Source organism: Momordica charantia, assembly GCF_013281855.1.
Source record: "Momordica charantia cultivar OHB3-1 chromosome 3 unlocalized genomic scaffold, Mcharantia_2.0 BLBB01000003.1, whole genome shotgun sequence".
NCBI lineage: Eukaryota > Viridiplantae > Streptophyta > Magnoliopsida > Cucurbitales > Cucurbitaceae > Momordica > Momordica charantia.
Window position 1 is genome coordinate 19,635,620 of NW_028275161.1, and position 23,926 is coordinate 19,659,545.

At 34.3% G+C, this 23,926-nt stretch overlaps 3 protein-coding genes and 1 non-coding gene across 5 annotated transcripts; 2 read left to right on the top strand and 2 right to left on the bottom strand.

Annotated features, from left to right (window-relative positions):
* Positions 1–5,036: 5,036 nt before the first annotated feature.
* Positions 5,037–5,140, bottom strand: LOC148212533 (U6 spliceosomal RNA). The gene has a single exon (XR_015790050.1). It is a non-coding gene; the product is annotated as a U6 spliceosomal RNA (small nuclear RNA).
* A 420-nt stretch (positions 5,141–5,560) lies between these two features.
* Positions 5,561–12,987, top strand: LOC111010920 (cold-responsive protein kinase 1). Of its 2 annotated transcripts, XM_088121794.1 has the most exons (8): positions 5,561–6,017; positions 6,228–6,294; positions 6,462–6,552; positions 6,766–6,878; positions 7,774–7,984; positions 8,325–8,562; positions 11,520–11,670; positions 12,419–12,987. In XM_088121794.1, exons 3-8 carry the CDS (start codon positions 6,477–6,479, stop codon positions 12,743–12,745), a joined length of 1,116 nt encoding a protein of 371 aa, XP_087977920.1. In that variant the 5' UTR covers positions 5,561–6,017; positions 6,228–6,294; positions 6,462–6,476; the 3' UTR covers positions 12,746–12,987. The 2 variants fall into 2 exon arrangements, with proteins under 2 accessions (XP_087977920.1, XP_022140192.1); XM_022284500.2 differs by lacking the exon at positions 6,228–6,294 and having other exon boundaries at positions 5,564–6,017.
* Positions 12,988–13,696: 709 nt separating this feature from the next.
* LOC111010745 (wings apart-like protein 1) lies at positions 13,697–22,096 on the top strand. Its single transcript, XM_022284272.2, has 13 exons — positions 13,697–14,496; positions 15,491–15,590; positions 15,775–16,114; positions 16,722–16,834; positions 18,526–18,654; positions 18,753–18,846; positions 18,929–19,039; positions 19,187–19,758; positions 19,918–20,183; positions 20,348–20,495; positions 21,159–21,256; positions 21,340–21,421; positions 21,604–22,096. Exons 1-13 carry the CDS (start codon positions 13,973–13,975, stop codon positions 21,685–21,687), a joined length of 2,661 nt encoding a protein of 886 aa, XP_022139964.1. The 5' UTR covers positions 13,697–13,972; the 3' UTR covers positions 21,688–22,096.
* Positions 22,097–22,175: 79 nt separating this feature from the next.
* LOC111010895 (epoxide hydrolase 2) lies at positions 22,176–23,535 on the bottom strand. Its single transcript, XM_088121705.1, has 4 exons — positions 23,391–23,535; positions 22,930–23,309; positions 22,617–22,852; positions 22,176–22,520 (listed from the first exon to the last, which is right to left on the bottom strand). The coding sequence occupies exons 2-4, from the start codon at positions 23,245–23,247 to the stop codon at positions 22,271–22,273; spliced, it is 804 nt and encodes a 267-aa protein (XP_087977831.1). The 5' UTR covers positions 23,248–23,309; positions 23,391–23,535; the 3' UTR covers positions 22,176–22,270.
* Positions 23,536–23,926: the final 391 nt, after the last annotated feature.

The following is a 23,926-nucleotide window of genomic DNA, read 5'->3' on the forward strand; positions in this document are numbered from 1 at the left end:
CCGACTTTGGAGTGTATAAATGATGATATCCATAATCCATTAATTTCTATACTTGCAGGGTTCAAAATCTCCCACAAATTTTTTGTTGTACAACATTTTAACAGGCAAATCAGTCACCCAATTGCAGCAACTAAGCGTGTTTTGGACATTTCTTTCACCCGCAAACAGTCAAAGCAGCCCGCACAATTGCCCAAAGTTCGGCAGCCCATCTAGGTCTCGATCACATGATATGTCAACCTATTATAGGAATATTAGCGATGGATCGCCACCTAAATATTATTCTTATATGAATGTTCGTGTAGAGCTTCATTTTATGATATTCATGGAAATCAAAATTTATCGATTTATCTATTTATCTATTTCATATGTTTAAACGAGTGAATGTATAAATGAAAGTAACGTTTCTAAGCTTAATATTTAAAAACAATAAATAAATGAAACCGCTACTGATAGGACCAATTAATCAATTAAAACCATTTGAATGAATTGATTAGATAGATATATTAATTATTGTTGTTGTTTAAGTAGTTAAAAGAAATATGTTGGGCATGTTATAAAATCTTTTGAGTGTTTACACTACTCTGTTTTTTAATTTGTAACATAGAAATACATTTTCACCAAGTGTAACTTTCTTACATTTTTTTAGTTCAACGACGTGTTGAGGCAACCTGTTGAATATATATGTCTCAACCTTCTCTCATGATATATTATGTACTTAAGTGACTATTTAATGTAATATTCTTCCCCCATTTTCTACATCTTCAAGTGTGCAAAATTAATGAACAACACATTGGGAGGAAACAAAATATATACACGTTTCGTTCCTATTATAATTATGAGTTCCTAATTACGTGTAATTGAACAAATATAGGCAGATATTGAATTTTCGATCCTAATAAATATATTAAATGTCTTATCCATTAAGTTACAATTTAATTAATTGATTTATAATTAATTGAATGTGAACTAATTATATTTTTTTTCTTTGAAATTGTTAGCATATATTATTGTTATTGCTATTATTGTTAGCATTTGAGAGTAAATTAACATTTTCTTATTATTCATGATTAAGCTTATATAAAATCTAAAATACACTTTTAAGTTTTTAAAAAGTGACAATTTAATCATCAACATTTAAAAATTATTCTAAATGGTATATAAACCTATTTGACCGTTGATTAACTAACAATGTGGTAAATTGAGTTAACAAATTTTAAATGACGTGACAATATTAACATTTGGCAACATTTTGAATTGTTTATATTAATAGAGGAATCGTGGCATGTCACAGACCAATCGCGCTTTATTACTTGAATAATTGAGTAATTATTCTAATTATGAATATATATATATATTTTTTGTTTAGGTCCGGGTTATTTGTATTGAATACCACTTGTTCACCGACCTGAAATATATATATATATATTTTTTTAAAAGAAGAAGATTTTACTAATCAAATGCCACGTGGGCTTGTAGATGAAAGAAAATCCCAACTACAAAGGATACTGGTGTTGTCAGAAAAACGAACTAGAGTAAGACAAACCATATTTTGAGCCAATTTAAAGAATAATATCAAGTCTAAATATTGTGGACGGATTGGCCACTACGGTATTTAGTCCATTCGACCTAGTCAATTTAGGCCCCATTTAAACTATTTTATGGAAATAATTTGATTCAGTTTTCCATTCAGTGACTACAATTCTCCGGCCATTGTTTGTTCAAGAAACAGGGAGTGACCTGTGAAATTTATACATATTTCTAAATATCTCCATAATGTTGTCTATTTTGGACCTAGTTTTTGCGGTTTTATTTTTGAAATCACAGAATATAGAGTGGAAATTATTTTTTTTTGTTTTGTTTTAGAAATTATGGTAATATTGCTCAACTCTATGCATTTTTTTTTGGTTAATGGTGTGTTTGCGAATAATGGTAGAATGAATAATTTTGAAAAAAAAAAGATTTAAATATAATTGAATTTTCAAAATATCTATTCAAGTGATACCATACAAATTAATTTAAAAGTAATTTTAAACTTTCTTAAAATCAAAATTTTAATTTGCCAAAACATGATTAATGAAAAAGGGGTTGTTTTGACAAGGTGAAAGTGATTTTGGCCATATAAAAAAAAATACCAAACACGCTTAAAATCTATTTTTGGGAGCATGGCTCCGTAGTCCTTAAAATTAGTCCATCCATCTTGCAATCAATTCGATTTAGTCTACGCTAATCATAGTATCAACCACAACTTAAGTTTATGTAAAAATTGGTAAAACCATACTCATGTGAATTATATGAGTCAGGTATATTTATTGTCAATAAAAAAAAAAAGAAGAAAAGCTACTTTTAATACTAGATCTAAATGCCTCATAAGAAAAACTAATTTGTTTTTCTAGTAGACAATAGTTTGTTATTATACCACATCTTAAAGCCTACTAATTACTTATCATAATAGTGATGCTGAAATCAATTAAAAAAATGTCATGGTTAATAATTAAAAAAATATATTTAAATAATAAATTAGTTCTAAAACATAGTTAAAATACGAGTATAGAATAAATAAATAAATATATATATATATATATATATATATGTATATCTAAATACTTTTTTGGATGCAAAATTGACGGGAAATCATAATTCATAAATAAATAAGTAAAAGACACCCTTATCCTCTTCTTATTGACTTTTCTTTCCCCATAATTTTGGCTTTTGTGTTATATGAACCACCACAAAGTTCCGACTCATGATGCACTTGCACCACGTATTTTTTCTTAAAGTTATAACAAATTTTGTAGTAGGAATTAATGTTCTCTTTTATTTTTCCAAAGTACAAAGAAATTAGGAGCAGATAATTTGAAACGCTTATCTCGAGAAAGTAATAAATCACTTAACAGTAAGTTTGTGTATGATGAATTGATGGTCTAAATGGGAGTAAAGTCTTGTAATTTTTTTTTAATGTTATATCATTGAGGGGTCGTAATTTAAACTTAGGACTCTGGTAAAATATATATATATATATATATATATATATATATATATATTCAAACTTATGACTAATAATAATAAATTATATGCCAATTTTAACCTTCAGATCGAAGGTTTAAAGCATCTTCGTTTTTATTTTTTTTTACAAATGAAAATAGAACTGATTTCTGGTAACTTCTCTTGCCTTTATTTTTTATTAGGAAAATAAGCATAAACATGGTTGATGATAATTTCTTGTTGTTGTCTAAAATTTAAAAAAAAATAAAAAATTGTTATAATTATTTTATATTTTATATTATGTATTTTATAAGTAAAATTTGATAAAATGATATTTTTACCAAGGTTTTTTTTAATTTATTTATAAAAATCTAAAAATAATAACAATAAAAAAATTTATACACAATTTTATAAACATGTTTTTGAAAATGAGAAACGAGAAACAAAAACAATTACCAAATATTTATGTTTCTTGAAAACTATAAACGAAAAATAGAAACGAAAAATTTTACTGAACGATCTCAGAATCGTTTTATCTCACTGTCATATGCTAAATTAAAATTAGATGAAAAATAAAGTTTGCTTGATTATAACAACTTATTTATTTTTTAACAAACAAAAAAATCATCACCATTCAATAATGATCACATATAAATTGAGACCTTTTTTTTAGTATTACTCTTTCAAAACTTATTTCATGAATAATGCTTAGAAATGCCACTTCACCATTTTCAATTTTCACTTTACTAGCAACACATGCTTTCAATATACGATTTATAATTTTTCCAACATTATTTTTTAATAAGTTTTGAGAGAATAATGTTTTGCAAATAAATTTATAATTTATATTATTAAAAAAAGTCGTGGATTTTTATCTTGAAAAATAAAAACTGCGATAGATTATTTTGAACAAGGTAAAATGAATAAAAATCAAGAAAATGATTGGGTTGCAAATGCAAGATTATTTGAAAGTGTCGTGTGAATGTTAGAAAACAAGGACCAATCCCAATATTTTCTAATCAAGGAAGTCGAATTAGTGAAAAGTCGGGAGGATTTTAGATAAAATAAAAGAAATAAAAAATAAAAACAGACAAACTTTATATATAATATTAAATATATACATGTTGGTTCACAGAAAAAAAAAATATATTAAATACATATGTATCTAACAAAATTTTTATTTTTATTTTTATCAACAAACTTATATCTATATAATAATAAATAAAGAAAATGAACAAAATTCAACGTCCTTTCCCCACTTCTAATTCTCCAAAGTCCACGAAGTCTCGTCTCCAAACACGAATATATGATTCTCGTAGTCATTACGCATGCATGACGGCATGACATGACACGCATTTTATTATAAACTCTTCACTAATCCTCCATTTGGCAGTTGTTTACGTGATTTGAATTCTTTATCCTTTTTTTTTGTTTAATACTTTTTTTGGTAGGAGAACAATTTGAAATTTGTATAATTATTATTATTAATTTTTTTTTTTGGATTTTCAGTCGTTAGGAAAATAAAACAAAAGTGTGATTGATACAGGCGTTTAGTCCTACTTTATTAATTACAAATGAAAATATGACAAGGTTAAATTAATAATGTATTTTAAAATTCTATGAGACTACAAAATGGGATGGCTTTAATTTTGATATTTTTTTACATGAAAACATATTTAACCTACCCGACGTAAATAGTTTTAAATATTAGATTATTGCTGTTAAAATACTAGGGTGGTCATTGTACTTTTACTTTTAGTGAATTTTTTCTACTCTATTTAGTTCTTATACTTTGAATTTTGGTTTATTTTAATCATTATACTTTCAAAATCTTCGATTTGGTCAATGCACTTTTTCATAAATGATTGTTTTTGTCCATTCATTTTACCTTTTATCTCATTTTTTCAATCACAATATCAACCAGACACTATCTTCAGTATATTTGTTGAAATATAGTAGTGACTTGTTATTAAAAGGTTCCCATTATGACAAAGTGAGCATAGCTCAACGGTAATTGATATATAAAAGACTCCCATTACGTAACGCTCCAGGTCCAGGATTCGGACCATTTATCGATTTGAGCGTGTCATCCTTGCGCAGAGGCATGCTAATATTCTATGTATTGTTCATTTTATCGAATGTCCTCGAATATGCAAGGTAATTTACTTCGAAAGTCTACGAGCTACCAAACAAAACATTAGAATTTGAAATAAATTTGTTAGAAGTAAATAGGTTAAAAAAAAGTGGAGCATTACAAGGAAAAAATTATATTTTGAAGAACATAAATATGTTTTTAAAAACTATTTCTGTTTGTTTTTTAAATTTACATAAATTTTGTTGAAAAACAAAAGAACAGAAAATTTGAATTTGTTATCCAACACTCGTGTTTTTTTAAAACTAAAAATAGAAAACAAAATAATTATTAGACGAAACCTTGCGGATCTATGGCCTTTTGAGTTTTATTTATTTACTTTTGGGTGTGCGTGTGGAAACCAGGACTTATCTGGCCGATGAACGAGGGGCAGGTTGCAAAAGCTTACAAGATTTCGCTGTATGGGTTACAGTAAAGTTTGAAACCATCACTTTCAGTGGAGAGAAGGGGAAAGTGGCCATGGACAACCGAGCAGGTGAGAACACGCAAAGAGCAACAAGAGGGCCCGGCGACGAATTCTTACTAGTCGAACGGGGTTGGTTGAACTTCGAACAAAGGAGCATCTCACCGCCAACCAATATTTGTCAAACCAAAACAAGGAAAAAAGAAAAAAAAAAAAAGGAAAAGAAAGAAAGAAACAATACTTGACTGTTTCTTCCTCTCTGAAATGGAGACGATTAGCTGCAACGGATGATCCCTCTAATTCGTGTGGTTCATTTCGTTGCGTTTTTCTCTTCGACGAATGCTTGCCGATTAACTACAAGGGGCGATCTGTCTAATTATTGTGGTATAATTATTTGCCGAGAACAGCTACAGCCCAGTGGGTTGGAGGGAGAAGAAGCTTTAAGCCCTTAATGGAGTATTGACTATCGTTCTGAAGGAGGTAAATTCTTCTCAATCAAGTAGTGGATTATATGCGAAGCTGACTGCATTGCTGGGTTCTGGGGCTTTTTATATTATTCATGATGGGTAGGAATTAGGATTCGAGGTCGATTACTATCTTAGTCCAGTTTCATATTTTCTCTCATTTGATTTATGTTAAAGACTCGGTGATTGTTCCCCTGTGATCGAGAAAACACCTACTTATTCATAGGTGGACGCGTGCTTGACTGGAATCATCGGATAGTTTGATCAGACTAGAGTAATCGTGCGGTTACTTGGTTGCCAAAATCTCGTCCCCTCACTAGTTTAAAGATTTTGGTTAATTAGTCTCCAAAGTTCAAGTTGGCAATAGAAATACCATAGTTGCAATATTATAAATCTGTGTTTTAGGGTAATCTATTGTTTATTTATCGAAGTCATGTTTTCTTTCTGCATAAATTTACAGAAATACAGCCCAAGTATGAGCTGCATCTGCTTCGGTTCCTCTACTGTGGAGAGGAAACGGATCTCTACGCGTGCTGATAAGGAGATGGACGGTAAGGACTTGAATAATCAGAATTCCTTTAGTTCAGTCAAATGAAAACACAGCTATGGAAAATTCATTATTTTTAAAGCGTATCTGCAAAATTTTGCACATATATGGGTATCATTGACGTTCATATTTTGTAAATACAATTTATGCATGTATATCAGGCTCATTAGTGTACGTTTTATGTGATTTCCTCTTTGCTTTGTTTTGTGTTGCCTAGTTGACTTGCTTGAGAATGTTAAACAATTCTCCTTCAATGAACTAAGATCTGCTACAGAGGATTTCCATTTGGACAATAGAATTGGACGTGGAGGTTTTGGAACTGTTTACAAGGTAAAAATAATTTCCGTCAGTCATGTCCTGTGTACTCCAGACGCAATAATGAAGGCATTTAAGAATTGAGATGATATAAATTATCTGACTAACTTAACAATGAGTTATCTGAGTTAGTTTAGTTTTTAACTAGCTGTTAGACTACTGGAATCCGCATCCTAGAGGTTCAACATCAAATTAGTTATTCAAGACTTAAGAACTTGTTCAATATTGCATCTGTTTTTAAAACTATGGCTGCCTGCTAACAATTTGTTTTTGTTTGTAATCTACTTTTAAAAATGTTTTTAAAATGGCAGTCAAATTTAAAAATTAGAAAGCACTTTTCAAAAATCTGTTTATGGATTTTGACATTTGGTCAATATTTAAAATGTTATTTTATTTATGAATTTATTTTTAATGAAAAACTAATAAAAAAGTTGTTAGTAAACAAGTTTAACTTTTAAAACAAAATTATTATCAAATGGGTCTAGATTGCTGGAATCATAACCACCTTAGAACTGAACCATATCACATGTTGACAAAATGGTTGATGTTGGTTCTAATATTTACATAGGTAGGTAGCTGTTTGGCGCTCGATAAATTCAATAGCATTTTATTTAGTGACTCTTTTTAATAGTTATGAGTTATGACTTGAATTCTTCTGAGCTATGTTCTCTATCATATCAATTCTGAAGTGTCCTCTTCCACTATTTGTTGGATCAAATTTTATGATCATTGAATCTAGATAAAAGAATCAGTGTCATGAATATTAATTTTCATCTTAGTTCATGATCTAGTGTTGCTCTGATGAGGAAAAATATCAATATGATATAATACAGAACTCAGAAGTGATTTCTTTCCCTTCTTCCTGCATGTGTATTGAACCTTACCGTACAAACATGTGGGATATTGCCAGGGCACATTAAGGAGTGGAGTACAAGTAGCGATAAAGAAACTTTCCACAGAGTCTAAGCAAGGGGCTCGGGAATTTTTGACAGAGATCCAAACCATTTCAAATGTCCGGCATACAAACCTTGTTGAGTTGGTTGGATGCTGTTCCCAAAAAGCTAACCGGATTTTGGTCTATGAATATCTGGAAAATAACAGTCTTGACCATGCTTTGTTAGGTACTTAAGAAAATTCTCCAAATAAAAAAGCACATATAATGTTTACTCTTCTTTGTACTTTATTTTCCTTTTGGGGATGAGTGGATTTTCTCTTTTGGGGGGGGGGGGGGGGGGGGGGGGGGGGTGTTGTAAGGTGAGGTTGAGGGAAGGAGGTACAGCATGAGTCTGTGATGCCATTTCAGCACTTCTATGTGGTTTGGGAGGATGATACCTCTTCCTACCCTTCCCACAAAGGAATATATGAACTTGCAGCCCGGGAGTAAACGCGACATTCTTATTTTGACCTAATATGTAAAGCAGCATTGCAGCAGTAATAATTTTTTTTTCCTTTTTCATGTAGATCCTAAGAATAAAAGTGTCAAACTGGATTGGGGGAAGAGGTCCTCTATTTGCATTGGTACTGCTAGGGGCCTTCAATTTCTTCACGAGGAACTTGTTCCACATATTGTGCATAGAGACATCAAGGCTAGTAATATACTCCTTGATGGGGACTTCAATCCGAAAATTGGTGACTTTGGATTAGCCAAACTTTTCCCAGATGATATTACTCACATTAGCACAAGAATTGCCGGAACTACGTACGTCATATTACATGCTTTTATGTCATTTCTCTGTGTTTCCAAATTGACTGTCCTTACTTTTATAATGTTGTTTTCTTAATGCTTATGTCGCACCATACTTCCATATTGAATTTTATTGATTTTTGTAAAAATCATAGGCTGTTGTGGATAAAATTGCCTCAATTTGGTTGTAGGGAGATTGATTTCCATACTTTTTCTCTTGATTAAATATCTACATTTAGTTGGTATGTGTGCGAGTGCGATGTATACACAAATGAAGTAAGAAGGAAAGGAAAAACACCTAGGAACTGGACTCGATAAGGTAACATGTGTAGAAGCAAAGTAGAAAAATGTGAAGCAAATTTGAATAAAAATGCAAGTAAAGATGAAGGGATCAGATCTGGTAGACTCACACTAGCTGCTGATGAATTATGTGAATGTATAATATGAATTTGGAAATGGAATTCAAATAATCACAACAGAGAAAAGGAAATCATTTAGCCTAATATTAGAGCTATCAGCTATTTGGTTGGGGAAAAATAGAGCTTTCCAAAATGTTTGGTGGGGGGGAGGGGGTGAGGTTTTCTGCGATCCTATTGTGTGGGGAGCTTGTGAGTTCTTCCTCAAAAGAGGGTTGTAATTGCTTCCCTCTTTGTTTTTTCCAAATTGAAGTGCTTTTATGTAACTTCTTGGATTTGTTTGTGTATTTAGTTTCTCTATGCTATATCATATTAGTTTGTTATTTGAAAAGCAGTAAAACACCAATTTTCCGGCCAATTCTTTCTTTGTTTGAGGTGAATTTGCCAATTTTTGAGAGTTGTTGACCATTAAAACTTAAAAGTTTAAACTCTTAATTCCTCCAAAGCCGCATCCCTTCACTTAGACATTTTCAGAACATCTTACACATTTTACGAGATCTCGATTTTGGCTAGGTTAGCGATACAGGTGCTTGATATGCCAGGAATAGACTTTTGCAAGATGTAATTGTTAATTGGGATGAATACTCATAGGAATGCCCAAATTGGTAGAGTAAAAATTTGGAGACATAATGGTATGTTCGATGGCTTGAGGATCAAGATCTTAGGAGCCTTGGCAGTGACCAGGAGTGCTAGGAGGCAAGGCTGTCTTTTGCCTATCTAGTTTCTATCTTAGCAGGTTCATAGCCCATGTTTACTTATTACATTATTCCTCAAGAATGCTACACATTCATGGAGCCTTGTTTTGGCATCTTGGATCCTAGTCTTTATCTCATATACTAAGAAAGAATTAGTGAGATTACAACAAACAGTTTCACCCACAGGCCTACAGCATGCCAAATATCTTCAGCAGTTAAAGGGAGGAGATACATTTGACTTGTGTCCTGGCCCATGGCGTTGATAACCTAACACATAATCATTTAGTTTCAGCTTCACATTACCTGTATACAATGTTGCCTCTTCTTTGTATTGAAAATTTTGAGTACCAATCAAGTTACAAATTTTTTCTTCCCCACAGATCATCTTGATATATTGCATCTATCTCAATCTATTCAAGCCATGGAGCTTGTTGAAGCTATTTGGAGTGGTAAGTTATTGGTATTGGTTTAGTGGTTCTGATTTCAGAAATATTTAGCATCTTGAACTTGGCTGACAGTTTTTTTTTTGGGATTCCCCTTCACTAATTCAGATATAGCAAAGATATGTAGTGTAATGGATCTTCTAGGATCTTCTAGGATAGGGACAAAAAGTGTTGGAATTGAGGGCGAAAGAGAAAACTGTGGCCATTAGGTAGAGAAGAAACAGTACAGGATTGGAGGAGATCTGATACCATGAAGAAATTAGTTTCTGTGCTTTTTCTCATAATTAGGACTTCATTCATTTACATAGTTTATACATGACACAGCTATGCAGAATAAGGTAATGCTTTAAAAGGGAAAGCAGGGAAATCATAGCAAGTATGACTAGAAAGGATGGTAAAAGAACCATCATGGGTAGCTCATTGGTTCAAAGGGGCTAGGGTTAATTAAGAGGGAATGGGTTTAAATCCCATGATGGTCAACTACCTTAGGAATTAGTAATTCCTATTTGTTTCATGACACCAAATGTCTAGGGTCAGACGGTTGTCCCGATTTGAAGAATAAATATTATATTTTTGCCCTCAAGGAGCAGCTTTGGCTTGGGGTTTTTTGGTTATACTGACTTAGAGGTCTCAGGTTCAAACCTTCTGGTGAGAACCTGGTAAACGAACAAATAGGTGGTCTTTCCTTAATATCAAAAACTCTTGATGTTTCCCGGGTCTGGGCCTTGTGGCGGGCGCGGGTGCCCATAGGTATAGGGGAGCAAAGCTCTGACTCCCAGTTCTAGAAAAAAAAGAGGAATAAATATTATATTTTTAAAATTCAAGAAATCTGTTGGGTGTAAGTACCCGTTCCTATGAATTAGTGCGCAATAACTAGAACGAAATAAGGACACAGAGAAAAACATATTGGTATGGGCTTGAGCATTTAGGAGCTGGTTGAGAGTACGAGACGTCTGATCTCTTTTGAATAGGGAATTGATGGACGTGCATTTCAACTGGAGTGTTCATCATGTGAAGAAAATCGTCCTCGAAGAAAATAAAGAAAAATCATTAGATGAGTGAATGAAATTACCAACAGGAAGGGAAATGTTACATAGAGTAAAACAAGGGCCACTGGTTTCAGTCGATGATCAATATGACTAGTTTTTATGTTCCACCTTCGGGAGTTAGTAGTACCATCAACACTTAGAAGCATTAAATGCTTTGCTGTGTGAAATATCCTTAACCAGGTTTAATTCAATCTCATTACGTTTTTTGGCTCAGATGTCTTTATTATGCTGGCAGGTCTCAGCATAGGAAGAGCAGAACACATTCATCATTTAATATGTTATGTTGTATTGATGTTCTTAAAAGTATATTCTTAAACAAGAATTGCATGAATAACATTTATTATCCTCTTGGCATATTGTTGTTTGCAGAGGTTATTTGGCTCCGGAGTATGCATTGGGAGGTCAGCTAACGTTGAAGGCTGATGTGTATAGCTTTGGAGTCCTCATACTTGAAATAGTTAGTGGTAGACGTAGCGGTACAGCTTTCGGGGGAGAAATACCAAAACTCTTGCTGGAACGGGTATGCTTGTTCATATCCAAATTTACAGCTTCCTTCTGTTCTTATTTACTAGCCATTTGCGTTATTGGTACTTCACTGCCTTACAATTGCTGTTGGTCTGGGTTTGGGGTACACCATATACCTGATGGTCGTCTAAGACGCTTGAGATTTATGAATTTGTAGATTCTTGTCTTCAGTTTCGAGTTCTTGAACATTGAGTAATTGTGCCATGCCTTAAATCTGCTGAAAGACATGCCAAATAGATGAGTTAGCAATTTTCATTTGGCTAGGACCATGCACTTAACATGATGTCGTTACAAGTTCAGCACAAAATCTTTTTATTTTATTCTCTCTTAAGAAACTCAAATTTTCATTATCAAAAGAGGAGGGGAGGAGGTACAAGATATGGAGACGAGCTATCCCTATCAAGCCAAGGGGATTTAAAAAAGGCTTCCCAGTTGGCCTAACTTTGAGAAAAAGTATAATTACAAAAAACAAATTTGAAAGAGAGCACCAAGTAGAAGCAAAGATTTTTACTAGATCCCAAAGATATCCTTTCGGTTAGTCTCCTCCCCTTGAAAGGTTCTCTTGTTCCTCTCGAGCTATAGCCTCCCTCCACAACAAAGCTGCAAAATCTTGTATTAAAAATTGAAGAATATCAGACACAAGGAGAATTCCATACTTGAATTCTTAGTTCGGAGCATTTTCTTTTCGTATTTCCTTATACGGAATCTCTTTTATTTCCTTACCATCTATCTTGTTGCAACAGGTGTGGGAGTTATACGAAGAAGGTAAACTCTTAGATATAGTGGATCCAAGACTAGGAGACTATCCTCAGGAAGAAGTGGTTAGGTACATGAAGGTGGCTCTTCTCTGCACCCAAGCGGCTGCAAAACGACGGCCAGTGATGAGTCAAGTCCTCGACATGCTTACAAAGAAGATCAAGCTTAACGAGAAGCTACTTACCGCCCCGGGATTCTACGGAGGCTCGGGGCTTAGCGACATTCCTTCTGTAAGCAAGAAGACCTCCAACACTTCCACTAGCAACGAGATTAGCTCTGCTGTTATCTCTATAACTCAAATCACCCCTAGATGAAGAAGATTCAAGTTACCACTTTTGCAGATCATAAAAAGCTGAGTTTCACGGAGATTAGTTAGTCTTCAGTTTGTTTTTGTTGAAGCCTCTCATTGTTAAAATTGGGTAAATATTAGCTTTATTTTGTCTGAGTTGCTCCATATTTAACAGGTTGCAACATCGATTTCAAGGAGATCCTTTATTAACTGTGTTTATTCCATTCTTATGGTTCACAATTGAAATGAATGTTGCAATTACTCTCATCTGTTTCTCACTCTGCTTCAGATCCAGCACTCAAAATAAAAGCTCAGAAAAAAAAAAAAAAAAGAAAAAGAAAAAAGAAGCTCAATAACAGTGCGGAGGAAATAAGAGCTGCTTGGAAGCAGTGTGAAATAATTTTGATTCAGAAAGCTTATTTTAAAATTACTATGATTATATGTGCATTTTATTCGGCTATTTCCAATAAGTATGGTGAGATAGAGATACCCGGGTATTTTAAATTCAGTCTAATATTTTGATTGCAAATTTACATATAAAATTTCCGATCACTTAAACCATTTTTTAATTTTTAATTTATTTTTTTAACGTCATACTCATAATGCAAAAAATATAGAAGAGTAAGTGAGGAAAAAATAAAAATATATAGACAAGTAACTATATTATAAACAGGATTTTTTTTAACTACAAAATAATTTGATTTTACTTGAACTCATTTTAGAAATCATATAAATCAACCTAATTCATATGAGGTTCAAATCAAAACCAATGAAAATAAACCTTATAATAATCCAACTCAACTCGAAGGATTTAGGTTAGATTAATCCAAATTTTGGAGTCAATAAACGTTTTAAAGGCCATATTGAATATTATGAAAATAGCTCAAAGCAAAAACTGTCTAGTTTATAAGACGGAATGACCATATTACCCTCATAATCTCACGCCAATCGGTAGAAGAAGACGTCTTTTAGTTTACATCCAAAATCAAAACCCTGAAATTGGATGAACCAAACAAATTCTATTCTTTAATCATACGATATAGAATTACAGACCGAAAGATTATTGAGTCGAGAGTGTGAGAGCAGACCAGGTCTTCGATTGTTCTCAGTTCCACCAACTCCATCGGTTTTTCTGTTCCCCGGATTTCAAAAGTTCGATTTCCCGAAAAGCCCCTCGCTTTTCTTCAAATGTTACGCTCCAGAGGTAGAAGATAAGCAGCTGAGGTAGCTGATTGTCGTCTGGGATCCAGCAATGATCGTCAGGACTTACGGCCGCCGGAATCGTGGTCTTTCGAGGACTTTCTCCGACTCCTCTAGCGACGCCATTCACGATTCTTTCGGCGACTCTCTTTCTCAGGAAAGTTCTCAGGACCAGCTATTTGGCATCGCCTTCTCCTCCCAAGACTCTTCCACTAGATGGTCCACTTTCGATTCTGAGCCGTACGGCACAAATTCCTCTCAAGGTTCGTTTTCAGCAAAGCCTATAAGGTCTTCTTTTGACGATTCGCTGACCGGAGGCAATAGGAAGTCCAAGAAAGTCAAGATTGACAAAAGGGAACTAGAGGCGTTTAAGAGTTCTCAGCCGGCGATCCCGTCTACATCGACTTTGATGGAAGCCCAGGAGTTCGGGGAGATGATGGAGCACGTAGATGAGGTGAATTTCGCGTTGGACGGGCTTAGGAAGGGTCAGCAAGTTCGGATCAGAAGGGCGAGTTTGATTTCCTTGTTATCTATTTGCAGTACGGCGCAACAGCGGCGGCTTCTACGGACTCATGGGTATGTATAATTTTTATTGGCTTTTGGTTACTCCTAGTCATGGCAGAAAGTTCTTCAAGTTCTTAATTTGTCTCCTAAAGTTTGTGTGATGCTTAATTTTCCTCTACCGCCGTTTTTTTTTGGGTGTATAGTTAATTATTGTTTTTGAAAAGGAAACTGTGTTCCTATATATAAAAAAAAAAGGATTCTGTGTGTATATTTCATTCTTATACTGGGATTTCTTCTTGTTTCTTATCCCCCCAAAAAAAGGGTTTAGAATTTCTCCTAAGACATGAATTATTTTGATTTAGAAAGAATTTCTTTGGTTTGTAGTAAAAGATGTGATAATTGAAAAGGTTAATGTGTACTTAAATTTGAATTTCACCGATAATGTATTAGACACTGGAGAGAAATATCTGCTTATGACTGTTCTAGTCCTCTTTGTACTTTCTCGATTAAGTTGGGTATGGCATCTGCTCGCGATCTACCATTCCACATATAGTTAATCCCCCCAACTCAAAATTTTGGATTTATAGACGAAAATTCTTAGGGTGCCTTTTGCAATATTTATCTGTTGTAGCTTATATATATGTATATTGGAAAAGGAAACAAACCTTTCATTGAAAATATGAAACGGACATAAGAGAAGGCGACCGAAAGGACTTTACAGGAAACTACTCCAATTGGTAGCAACCAAAAAAGTCTTGTAATCTGTAGCCTGTATATAGAATATGAAGAAAATATTTTGAACCTTCAAGTCTCCGACACCGTTTTTTTGTTGAACTTGATATGGGAGGAAACTGCATATGGAGTTGGTTTTTTTTTTGGATATTTGAATTTTCCTTTTACAGTAAAGACTCTCACCCTAAATGGCCGCCTGAGGCACTTTTTGTACTCCAATTCCATGTGGCTTTTCTAGTTGCCCTGGCCCTATAGAATGTATTGCTAGTTTCCTACTTTCCTTATGTTACGATTTATGTTTCTGCTTATCTGAACTCAAACATATTATTTTTAGGATGGCCAAGACAATAGTTGATGCTGTTTTAGGTCTTAGCTTTGATGACTCGGCCAGCAATCTAGCTGCTGCAACTCTTTTTTACATTTTGACGGGCGATGTAAGTGATCTTGCTCTTTAATGTATTGTGTTCTTATTAGTTCTTGAATTCAACCTTTTATGGTTTTTAACATCATGGATCTCTATGCTGGATTGTCAATAATGTTCACTTATTCTACATTAAACTCTCTCAAGCTGCATGCTTTATGATAAGGCTCTCAAACTTTTTCATGTCACAATCTCAGGGTCAAGATGATCACCTTCTGGAATCACCAAATTGTGTTAGTTTTTTAATTAAATTGTTGAAACCAATTGTCTCTATGGCTGCTGAAGTAAAAGCACCGAGAATTGGCCATAAGCTTTTAGTACTTCGAACGGATTCTGATACGTTACAAAGTACAACAAAAAGACTGGATTCCAGTTCTGCTGTAATTTTTTCAAAAGTTGAAGAAATTCTTGTAAGTTGCAAGGAAATAAAATCAAGATGCATTGACTCTGCCACAACAGATAGGCCAGAACTGTGTCCAAAATGGATTGCTTTACTGACTATAGAGAAAGCCTGCTTGACTACCATTTCCCTTGAAGGTAATTCTGATGAAAATACCCTTCTCCATCTAATGTAAAAAATTAATTCATTTTTTCATTGTTTTTAATATAGTGATCAGAATTTCAAGCTTTGATAGGTACTGAGTGAAGCAGTCATTTACCATGATAGATCAAGCCTACCTATTCGGCATGTGAAATCTCTTGACCAATGAGCTTGAATAGAGATAGACGATAAACAATTGTTTAGTTGCCATTTTTGGATTTCCTCCTGCCAGATTTTCAAGGGTTTCTTTTAGATGTTTGATTATGAATGTTCTGTTTGTTAAAAGTTTATTCTATCCTCTAAATAGTTTCAGTATGTGCTCTATTTAATTCGATTAACTCATGTTATTTGATGGTATTATGGATTTGAATCTACAACTTGAATGTTAGACCACCTTGCAATGTGGAGTTACTTCTACTGCAGATGGTATAAATAGCTCACTTACATTCTTGGCCTATTTACCAACTTCACAAGAATAGAATTCTTCCTCTAATCAGTAGTTTTGTTTACTTCATATGTTAGCCTTACATTCTATATGTCTGAACTAAATCATAGTGTCCTTTTAAATCACTAATTCATGTGCATCTTGCCTCATCATCTCAGAGACATCTGGTGCTATAAGAAAAACAGGTGGCGACTTCAAGGAAAAATTCAGAGAGCTAGGAGGGCTTGATGCTGTCTTTGAAGTTGTCAAGGATTGCCATTCCAATATGGAGGTGTGAGCCTGTATGTTATTTGGGATCTCATTACTGTTTCAATATACAGATCTGCAGTAGCTACAATGTGGGAAGGGAAATTTGGAGATCCTTGCTGGTTTCTTTTTTGGGGAAAATTATAAATTGCAGTTTTTGTGATGAGGTGAAGGTGTAAAATAAAAAACCTTAATGATTTTAGATTTGGTCTGTGATTTCTCTTTTTTCCTTAAAAAGGAACAAAAACTTTTCATTGAAGAAGGGAGCAGTCTCTAAATAAAAATAACCTCCTTAAACTTTTTTATGAAAATTACGAAAAGTTTCATTGAAGAAGGGAGTAATATGCTGCAAGATTTTTGAACTTTCTCTTGTCATATTTTGGATGGTACATGGTCCTCCCAAATAACCCCATGTCTCTCCTATCTAGTGTTCTTAGATCTCATCCTTTTAAAAAGGAGAAAAAGATTCTTTGGATGAACTTCATTAGAGCTTTCTTTTGAGTTACTTGGCAAGAAAGAAATTAAAGAATCTTCAAAGATAATGAGCTATTGTACAACCGTTTTTTTGATGCTATAGTTGAGTTGGTTTTCACTTGGTGTAAATACTCTTCCCTTTTCCACTACTATATCTATTCTTCTCTAATCTCTATTATCAAGTTTTTTGTAACTCCTTTGGATTGGGGTTAGCTCCTCTTTTTGTAATTTCATATATCAATGAAATTGTTTCTTATAATATTTTTTTTTGTTTCTTAATTTAAGAAAGACTCCGTTTGAATAAATTACGAAGGGAGAACAATTACAAAAGAGAATTTGAAAGTGAACGCCAACCTGAGCAATCAAATTTAGACAAAACTAATAAATAAATTCACCCCATTCCCTTTCCATATTATATTTATTTACGAGCATTCCTTTCCAACCATAAACTGCAAATGTGTTAGCTTTAATTGCATTCATTCACAAACCTTTCCTTTCTTTCTGAATGTAGTGCCACAGAGTAATTGAATTTGATTTTTCTTTGCTGTTTTTGCGAATACCTAGGAACAATTAAATAATTGATTGCAGAATAGAACGCCAACATGTAGGCTATGTGACACAAAAACAGATGTCCTTGACTTTCCTCTGCCTTCTTGAAAAGAATGCACCAGTGTATTTGCTTGGAAAAATGAAATGAGAAATGATACTGGTATTACTATTAGTAAGTGTGCTGGCATGTTCCCTTTAATGTTAGAAAAATAACCCTTAAAAAAGGAAAAGAAGGAATGTAATTTTATGCATTTTGCTTTAGTGGTATTTTTTTTGCCTTTCAATTTTTAATATATATGCGACAAAATGAGCAAATGGGCACCTACTCCTTCCCTACCTGAAGGTTGAAACCCTCGCAATTTGTTGTACTACAAAAAAAATCCAATATATATGTAGAACTGTGGTAGTCATTGGTATCTTAATGTACTATGATTTGAATGTTCAAATGTTAGTGGCCATACCATTAGTTGTGGCCCATGGTTTTAACAGGTGTGCTACCAAATGGTATAGAACTGTTTCCATTTTATTTCAATGAAAAACATTCAATTCTTTTTGTCATGATAAGCATATGAATTATAGCTCCATTTCTTGGTATATGATGATTTTTTAATTCTCTTTAATACATGAGAATATCCATTTTAAATCAAATATTTGTGGTAGATGAGGAGATTGTATTTTGGACACATATTTCAGGGTCGTGTAGAGCGTGTTTCACTGTCTACACAAGATGCCAGATGTGAAAACTTTTTGCAGAGCCTGATGCTACTTTTGAAGTGCTTAAAGATAATGGAAAATGCCACATTCCTTAGCAAAGATAATCAGGTATGCAGAAAAGTAGTCTCTCCCTCTCTCTCCATATAATCAAATACACATTGTTCTTAGGATTTCCTTTCATTTTTTTTCTTAATTTATAATGACAGAGTCATTTGCTTGCAATTAAAAGAAACTTAGAGGATCGAGGGACCCCACAATCTTTCACGGAAATCATATTAAATGTCATCAAGATCCTCTCAGGTAACTTATAACTCAAGGGTTTTCTTTTGAACCTCATCTAATATGATGTTTTTCTTAGTCATTTATTGGCATTTCATTGTAGGTCTCTTTTTACGCAAAAGTTCTGCTGCTGTTTTAAATAATGAGAATTCTGCCCATCTCCTTGACGGGTCTTGTCATACATCTAAAGTGTTTGTGGAGGCCGATGGTGGAGGTAATGGTTTTCCAATCTGTCCATTCTGTCTTTGTATCTCATAGCAGAGTATCTTATGGTTGAACAATAACGTGAGGAGTGCTTTCTAGGCGCAGCATCTTATTCTCCATCAGTGTCTTTTACATGTAATCTCTCTTAAATTTGCAGCAAACAGAAAGATAACTCTATCAAGCGGTAATTCAAAGATGTTGTGCAACACCAAGAGTTCTTTATCTGACAAGAGCTCCATTATATCCCAAAACATGAGGATTGCCACTGCTAGGTTAGACAGTTCTTTAACTTCTGGAACTACTGGCACATCATTGGCAAATAGCAATTTATCCAAGATGAGACAAAGATCTTCCACATCTGGTTCATCAAGTGTAACGTCAAGTGGAGCAATTACATTAAATAATCAACATGTGGGGAAAATTAATGATCTTGACTTTACAGAAGGTGGTGAGCTTAGCTTTTTGGAGGACCAGGATCCTTTTGCTTTTGATGAGGGTGATTTTGAACCCTCTAAATGGGAGTTACTTTCGCAGAAAGAGAAGAAATCTCGGGCTAGAAAAGAGGTTGTCAAATTTAGAGATTTTGAGAATGGATTTAAATCTCAGATGATGTTTGGTGAGAAAGAATCAATGATACGAAGTCATCACTCCAATGAAATTTCATGCTTAACATCCCCGAATGAGGAGGGATTCATTCTAGTGGCTGACTGCCTTCTTGCTTCTATCAAGGTTTACTTATATTATTTGAACTTTCCTTTAACATTTTATATGCTTACCAGTATTCATTCTCCTTGAGTTTTTGAATGTTAAAGTTTACGGTAAATATCGAGTTGAATACCCTCCTATTTGAATAACCAGCAGTCCTTCAATGACCTTTTTTTCCCCCAGGTTTTGATGAACTTGACCAATGACAATCATGTTGGCTGTCAACAAATTGCTTCCTGTGGAGGATTAGAAACTATGTGTTCACTGATTGCCAATCATTTTCCTTCATTTTGCCCTACTTCATCCACCTTTAATGACTTAAAAGTACATACATTAACTCTCGGATTTGAGCTTCAAAATGACAAGCATCTAACCGATCAAGAGCTTGATTTTCTTGTTGCAATTTTGGGCCTGCTCGTGAACTTGGTGGAGAAGGATGGTCATAACAGGTCTGTGTTACTTCAGTTTTTAATACATCCTTTAGAATTATTTCCTGAGGGACAGTTACTAGAAAGATCACATGATTATTATTTATTAAATAATCCAATGGATGGAATTGTTGCTGTAGAAAATGGAAATTACAGTGTTGTACTGACAAAAATAACCATTGCAGATCACGGCTTGCTTCAGCTACTGTTTTGATACCTAGCTTACATGGACTAGTAAAGAGTCATAGCAACGTAATTCCACTAATATGTTCCATCTTTCTGGCCAACCAAGGAGCAAGCGATGGAGTTGAGGAAGGGCAATCTTCGCCATTGGTTAGTACTATTATTACCGATTGCTTTTCTGTTTGTTTGTTAATGAGGGTGTGCAATAGTCCTGCCAACCTGAAAAATACAATCCTAACTCAAGATTCAAGTTGGGTTGTGTTGATAAGTCTTTTAGGTGGTTTGGATTCAAGTAAATTAAAGCTATTTGTGTTGGGTGGTTATATTGTGGTTCTTTTCATTAATTAAAAAAGAAAAGAAAACCTTTTATTTGAATTTGGATTTTATCTTCTCTACAAGTTTTACTGACCAATTTAGTCTTTAAAATATTTTCTTTTTGAAATAAAATGCGCATCATACTATCAATTATTTTTAACACGTTCTTAAAACCCAACCCAATTTTTACATGTTGGGTTGGAGAAATTTACAACCTGAACGCTTCTGGTGGTGTCTGAAATTTCACTCAAACTCAACCCAATCGAACTGATGAAGACTCCTATTTGTGGATGTTGCTCTTTTCTGAAAAAAATATTAAATGAATACCAAAAAGATCTTGATCCTATGGTGCCAATGCTTACCCGCATGTCTTTATGGTCCCGTGGAATGCAAGTCTTGCAGTGACATAGTCATAAAAGGATATGCTTCCATGTTAATAATTTTGGATTTTACATACGATAATACCATACCAAGCTATACATTTGTGACCTTGAGCAGAATGAGGAGGTAGCTGTTCTGGAAGGTGAAAAGGAAGCAGAAAAAATGATTGTTGAGGCTTATGCAGCGCTACTTCTAGCATTTCTTTCAACTGAGAGGTTAGCACCTTTGTGTAATGATTGATATAAATGAACTAAGTTTTCTTATGATTTTGTTTAAGGGATTGTCTCTCTGTTTTCAGCCAGGGCATACGTGATGCCATTGTCGACTGTCTTCCAGGTCACAACCTAGCAATTCTTGTGCCAGTTTTGGAGCGATTCGTGGTATGTATATTTATTTATTTTGACTTGCCATTCCTAATAGTAAAACATGAACTACTCCCAATTTTTTTTTATTGCATGTCCATCCATTTTACGAACTAACAAGGCTTCAACAAGTGTAATGTAACTGTGTAATATGACTAAATATTCTTGTGCCGGTAATATAGTTTCTTCTTCTTGTTCAGGCATTTCACTTGACATTGAACATGATTTCCCCTGAGACGCATAAAGCTGTAACCGAAGTGATCGAATCATGTAGAAACTCCTGATAATTGAAGCATGGAGATCCTGTAAATTCTTAACCCTCCTTAGCCGGATTGCTTATCTTTAATTGATACCATAGAAATAGAAAGCTGCAACATACTGAAGAAACCAGCGGGCTCATCGCTTATGTTGTTGTCTGATTGACCATTGTTCTGTACCTTTTTTCCACCAGTCAGGGTTTTCTTCCTTCATAAAAATTTTCTCAAGAGTTCTATCTCCACCCATATTGAGTTCTGGATTTCTTCTTCTTTTTCTTCTTTTTGGTAGCCTTTCTTATCTCTACTATTTTCTTCTCCTTTTCGTTTACACAACCATTGTAGTGCATGGTAAGATGCTTGTATACGAAAACTATAGTGGAATGAAATCATTATTCATTTTCGAGTTTGTAATTTATATAACCCATTTCTTCCTTCATTGGTATCTTTGTGTTGATCTTACGTTTTTCGATTTCTAACGTTTCTCGAAATTGATTTATGACCATTTCACAGGCACATTACTCCCAACAATATTTTGAAACTTGGTTTGATATTGTCAACTAACATAGCATGTCATTAACAATATGGATTTGGAAAAAATAAAAACTTGTAATCAGATATGATGATTACTTAAAAAGGCAATGAGAAGGTGATTGAGTTGAGCTGGAAACTGCTCCTGCATGAAATGAGTTCCATCGGCCAAGTCCGCAACCTCCAAATCTGCCACAAACTCCCTCATTTTCTCACTCTTTATATAGTCTTCAATCCCTGGAAATTTCAGAAAATAGTCCTTTCGACCAATGATCAACAGAACTGGAACTTCAACCTTCGGATTGGTAATGCCCAACTCTTTATGTTTTCTCCTAAAATTCAGTCAAATTTTCTCTGTTTTCAGTTCCTTGCTTTCTTTTCCTCACTGCGTCAAAATTTTCAAGGAAAAAAAGGGAGAAACTGCATACCTGTAAGGAACTTGCAACGTAGATTGAAACCCAGAATTTTGATATGCAGTTGCATATGCGGCGAGATCTTCCTCGTTCAGCCATGGCGGCAGCGGGGTAGATTCGTCCACCATATCCATAATCTCTTGATCTTTCTCAGCGATGGGAATTTCACTTCTGGCGAAGAGAGTGTAGATTCTTCTCAGTACAGTCTTCACATCAAATCTTCCGAAGTCCGCCTCAGCTCTCCCAGTTTCCTGAAGAAAAATAAAAGGAATCATTTCGATTGCATTTTGTAATCTGGACGAAGAGAAGGGCGGGAAACTGAAAGTACCTTCCACCGGTAAATGTAGAAATCCTCAGGAAGATTTTGGTAACGTTTTGGATCCGGCGCAAAGAAGGGGACACCGAGAGACACAATTCCGGCGACCCTCGCCGGAAAGATGAGAGAAAACAAGTAAACAACCCAAGACCCGAAATCCTTTCCGACGAGAAAAGCCTTTGGAATGTGAAGAAAATCGAGGATTGCCAGAGTGTCTTGAACAAAGTCATCAAACGATGCGTTTTGAGGTTGTGGGTGAGGGTCTGAAAATCCGTAGCCCCTTAAATCGGGAGAAATTGCACGATAGCCGGCGGCCGCCGCCGCAACCATCTGATGCCGCCACGAGTACCATATCTCCGGGAAACCATGAACGAACACAACGACGGTTGAGCCTGTAGAGATTAGAGAAAATTAATGAAATAAAGAAGGAAACCCAATTGATGATGTTCAAAAACAGAGGGCGAAGCGAACACCAGATCCAATTTCAGCAATGTGAAGCTTCACTCCTTTGCTATCAATGAACTTGTGTTGAATCTGATCCAAGAGAGAGAGAGAGAGAGAGAGAGAGAGAGAGAGAGAGAGAGAGAGAGAGAGAGTTTCTTTGACTTTGATCTCTCTATTTTTGTTGTAGATTTGGAAGAAAGAAAGTGTAGTGCGAGCGACGTTGAGTAATAAATAATATATATGTCAATTTTTACGTACCTGCACAGCTGCATAATGAAGATGAGAGCGACAAAGGACAAGTACAAAATTATTCAAAGTCAAACCGTTGGTCAGATGTTATTTTCTTTTTCCAATTTCTAAATTTTAAAAGTTCCTTTTCTTATCACAACAATTTGGGATATCAGAATTGAATCTCCGATTTAGAAAGGAGAAATACATGTCAATTACGGCATTACGGTCGAATTAATTCTTGTTGGCAAGTTTAAGAATTCCTCTACCACAAATATGTTAAACTTAGGGCAAGTTAGAAATATATATATAAAATTTTTAGACATGGAAAGAGGAA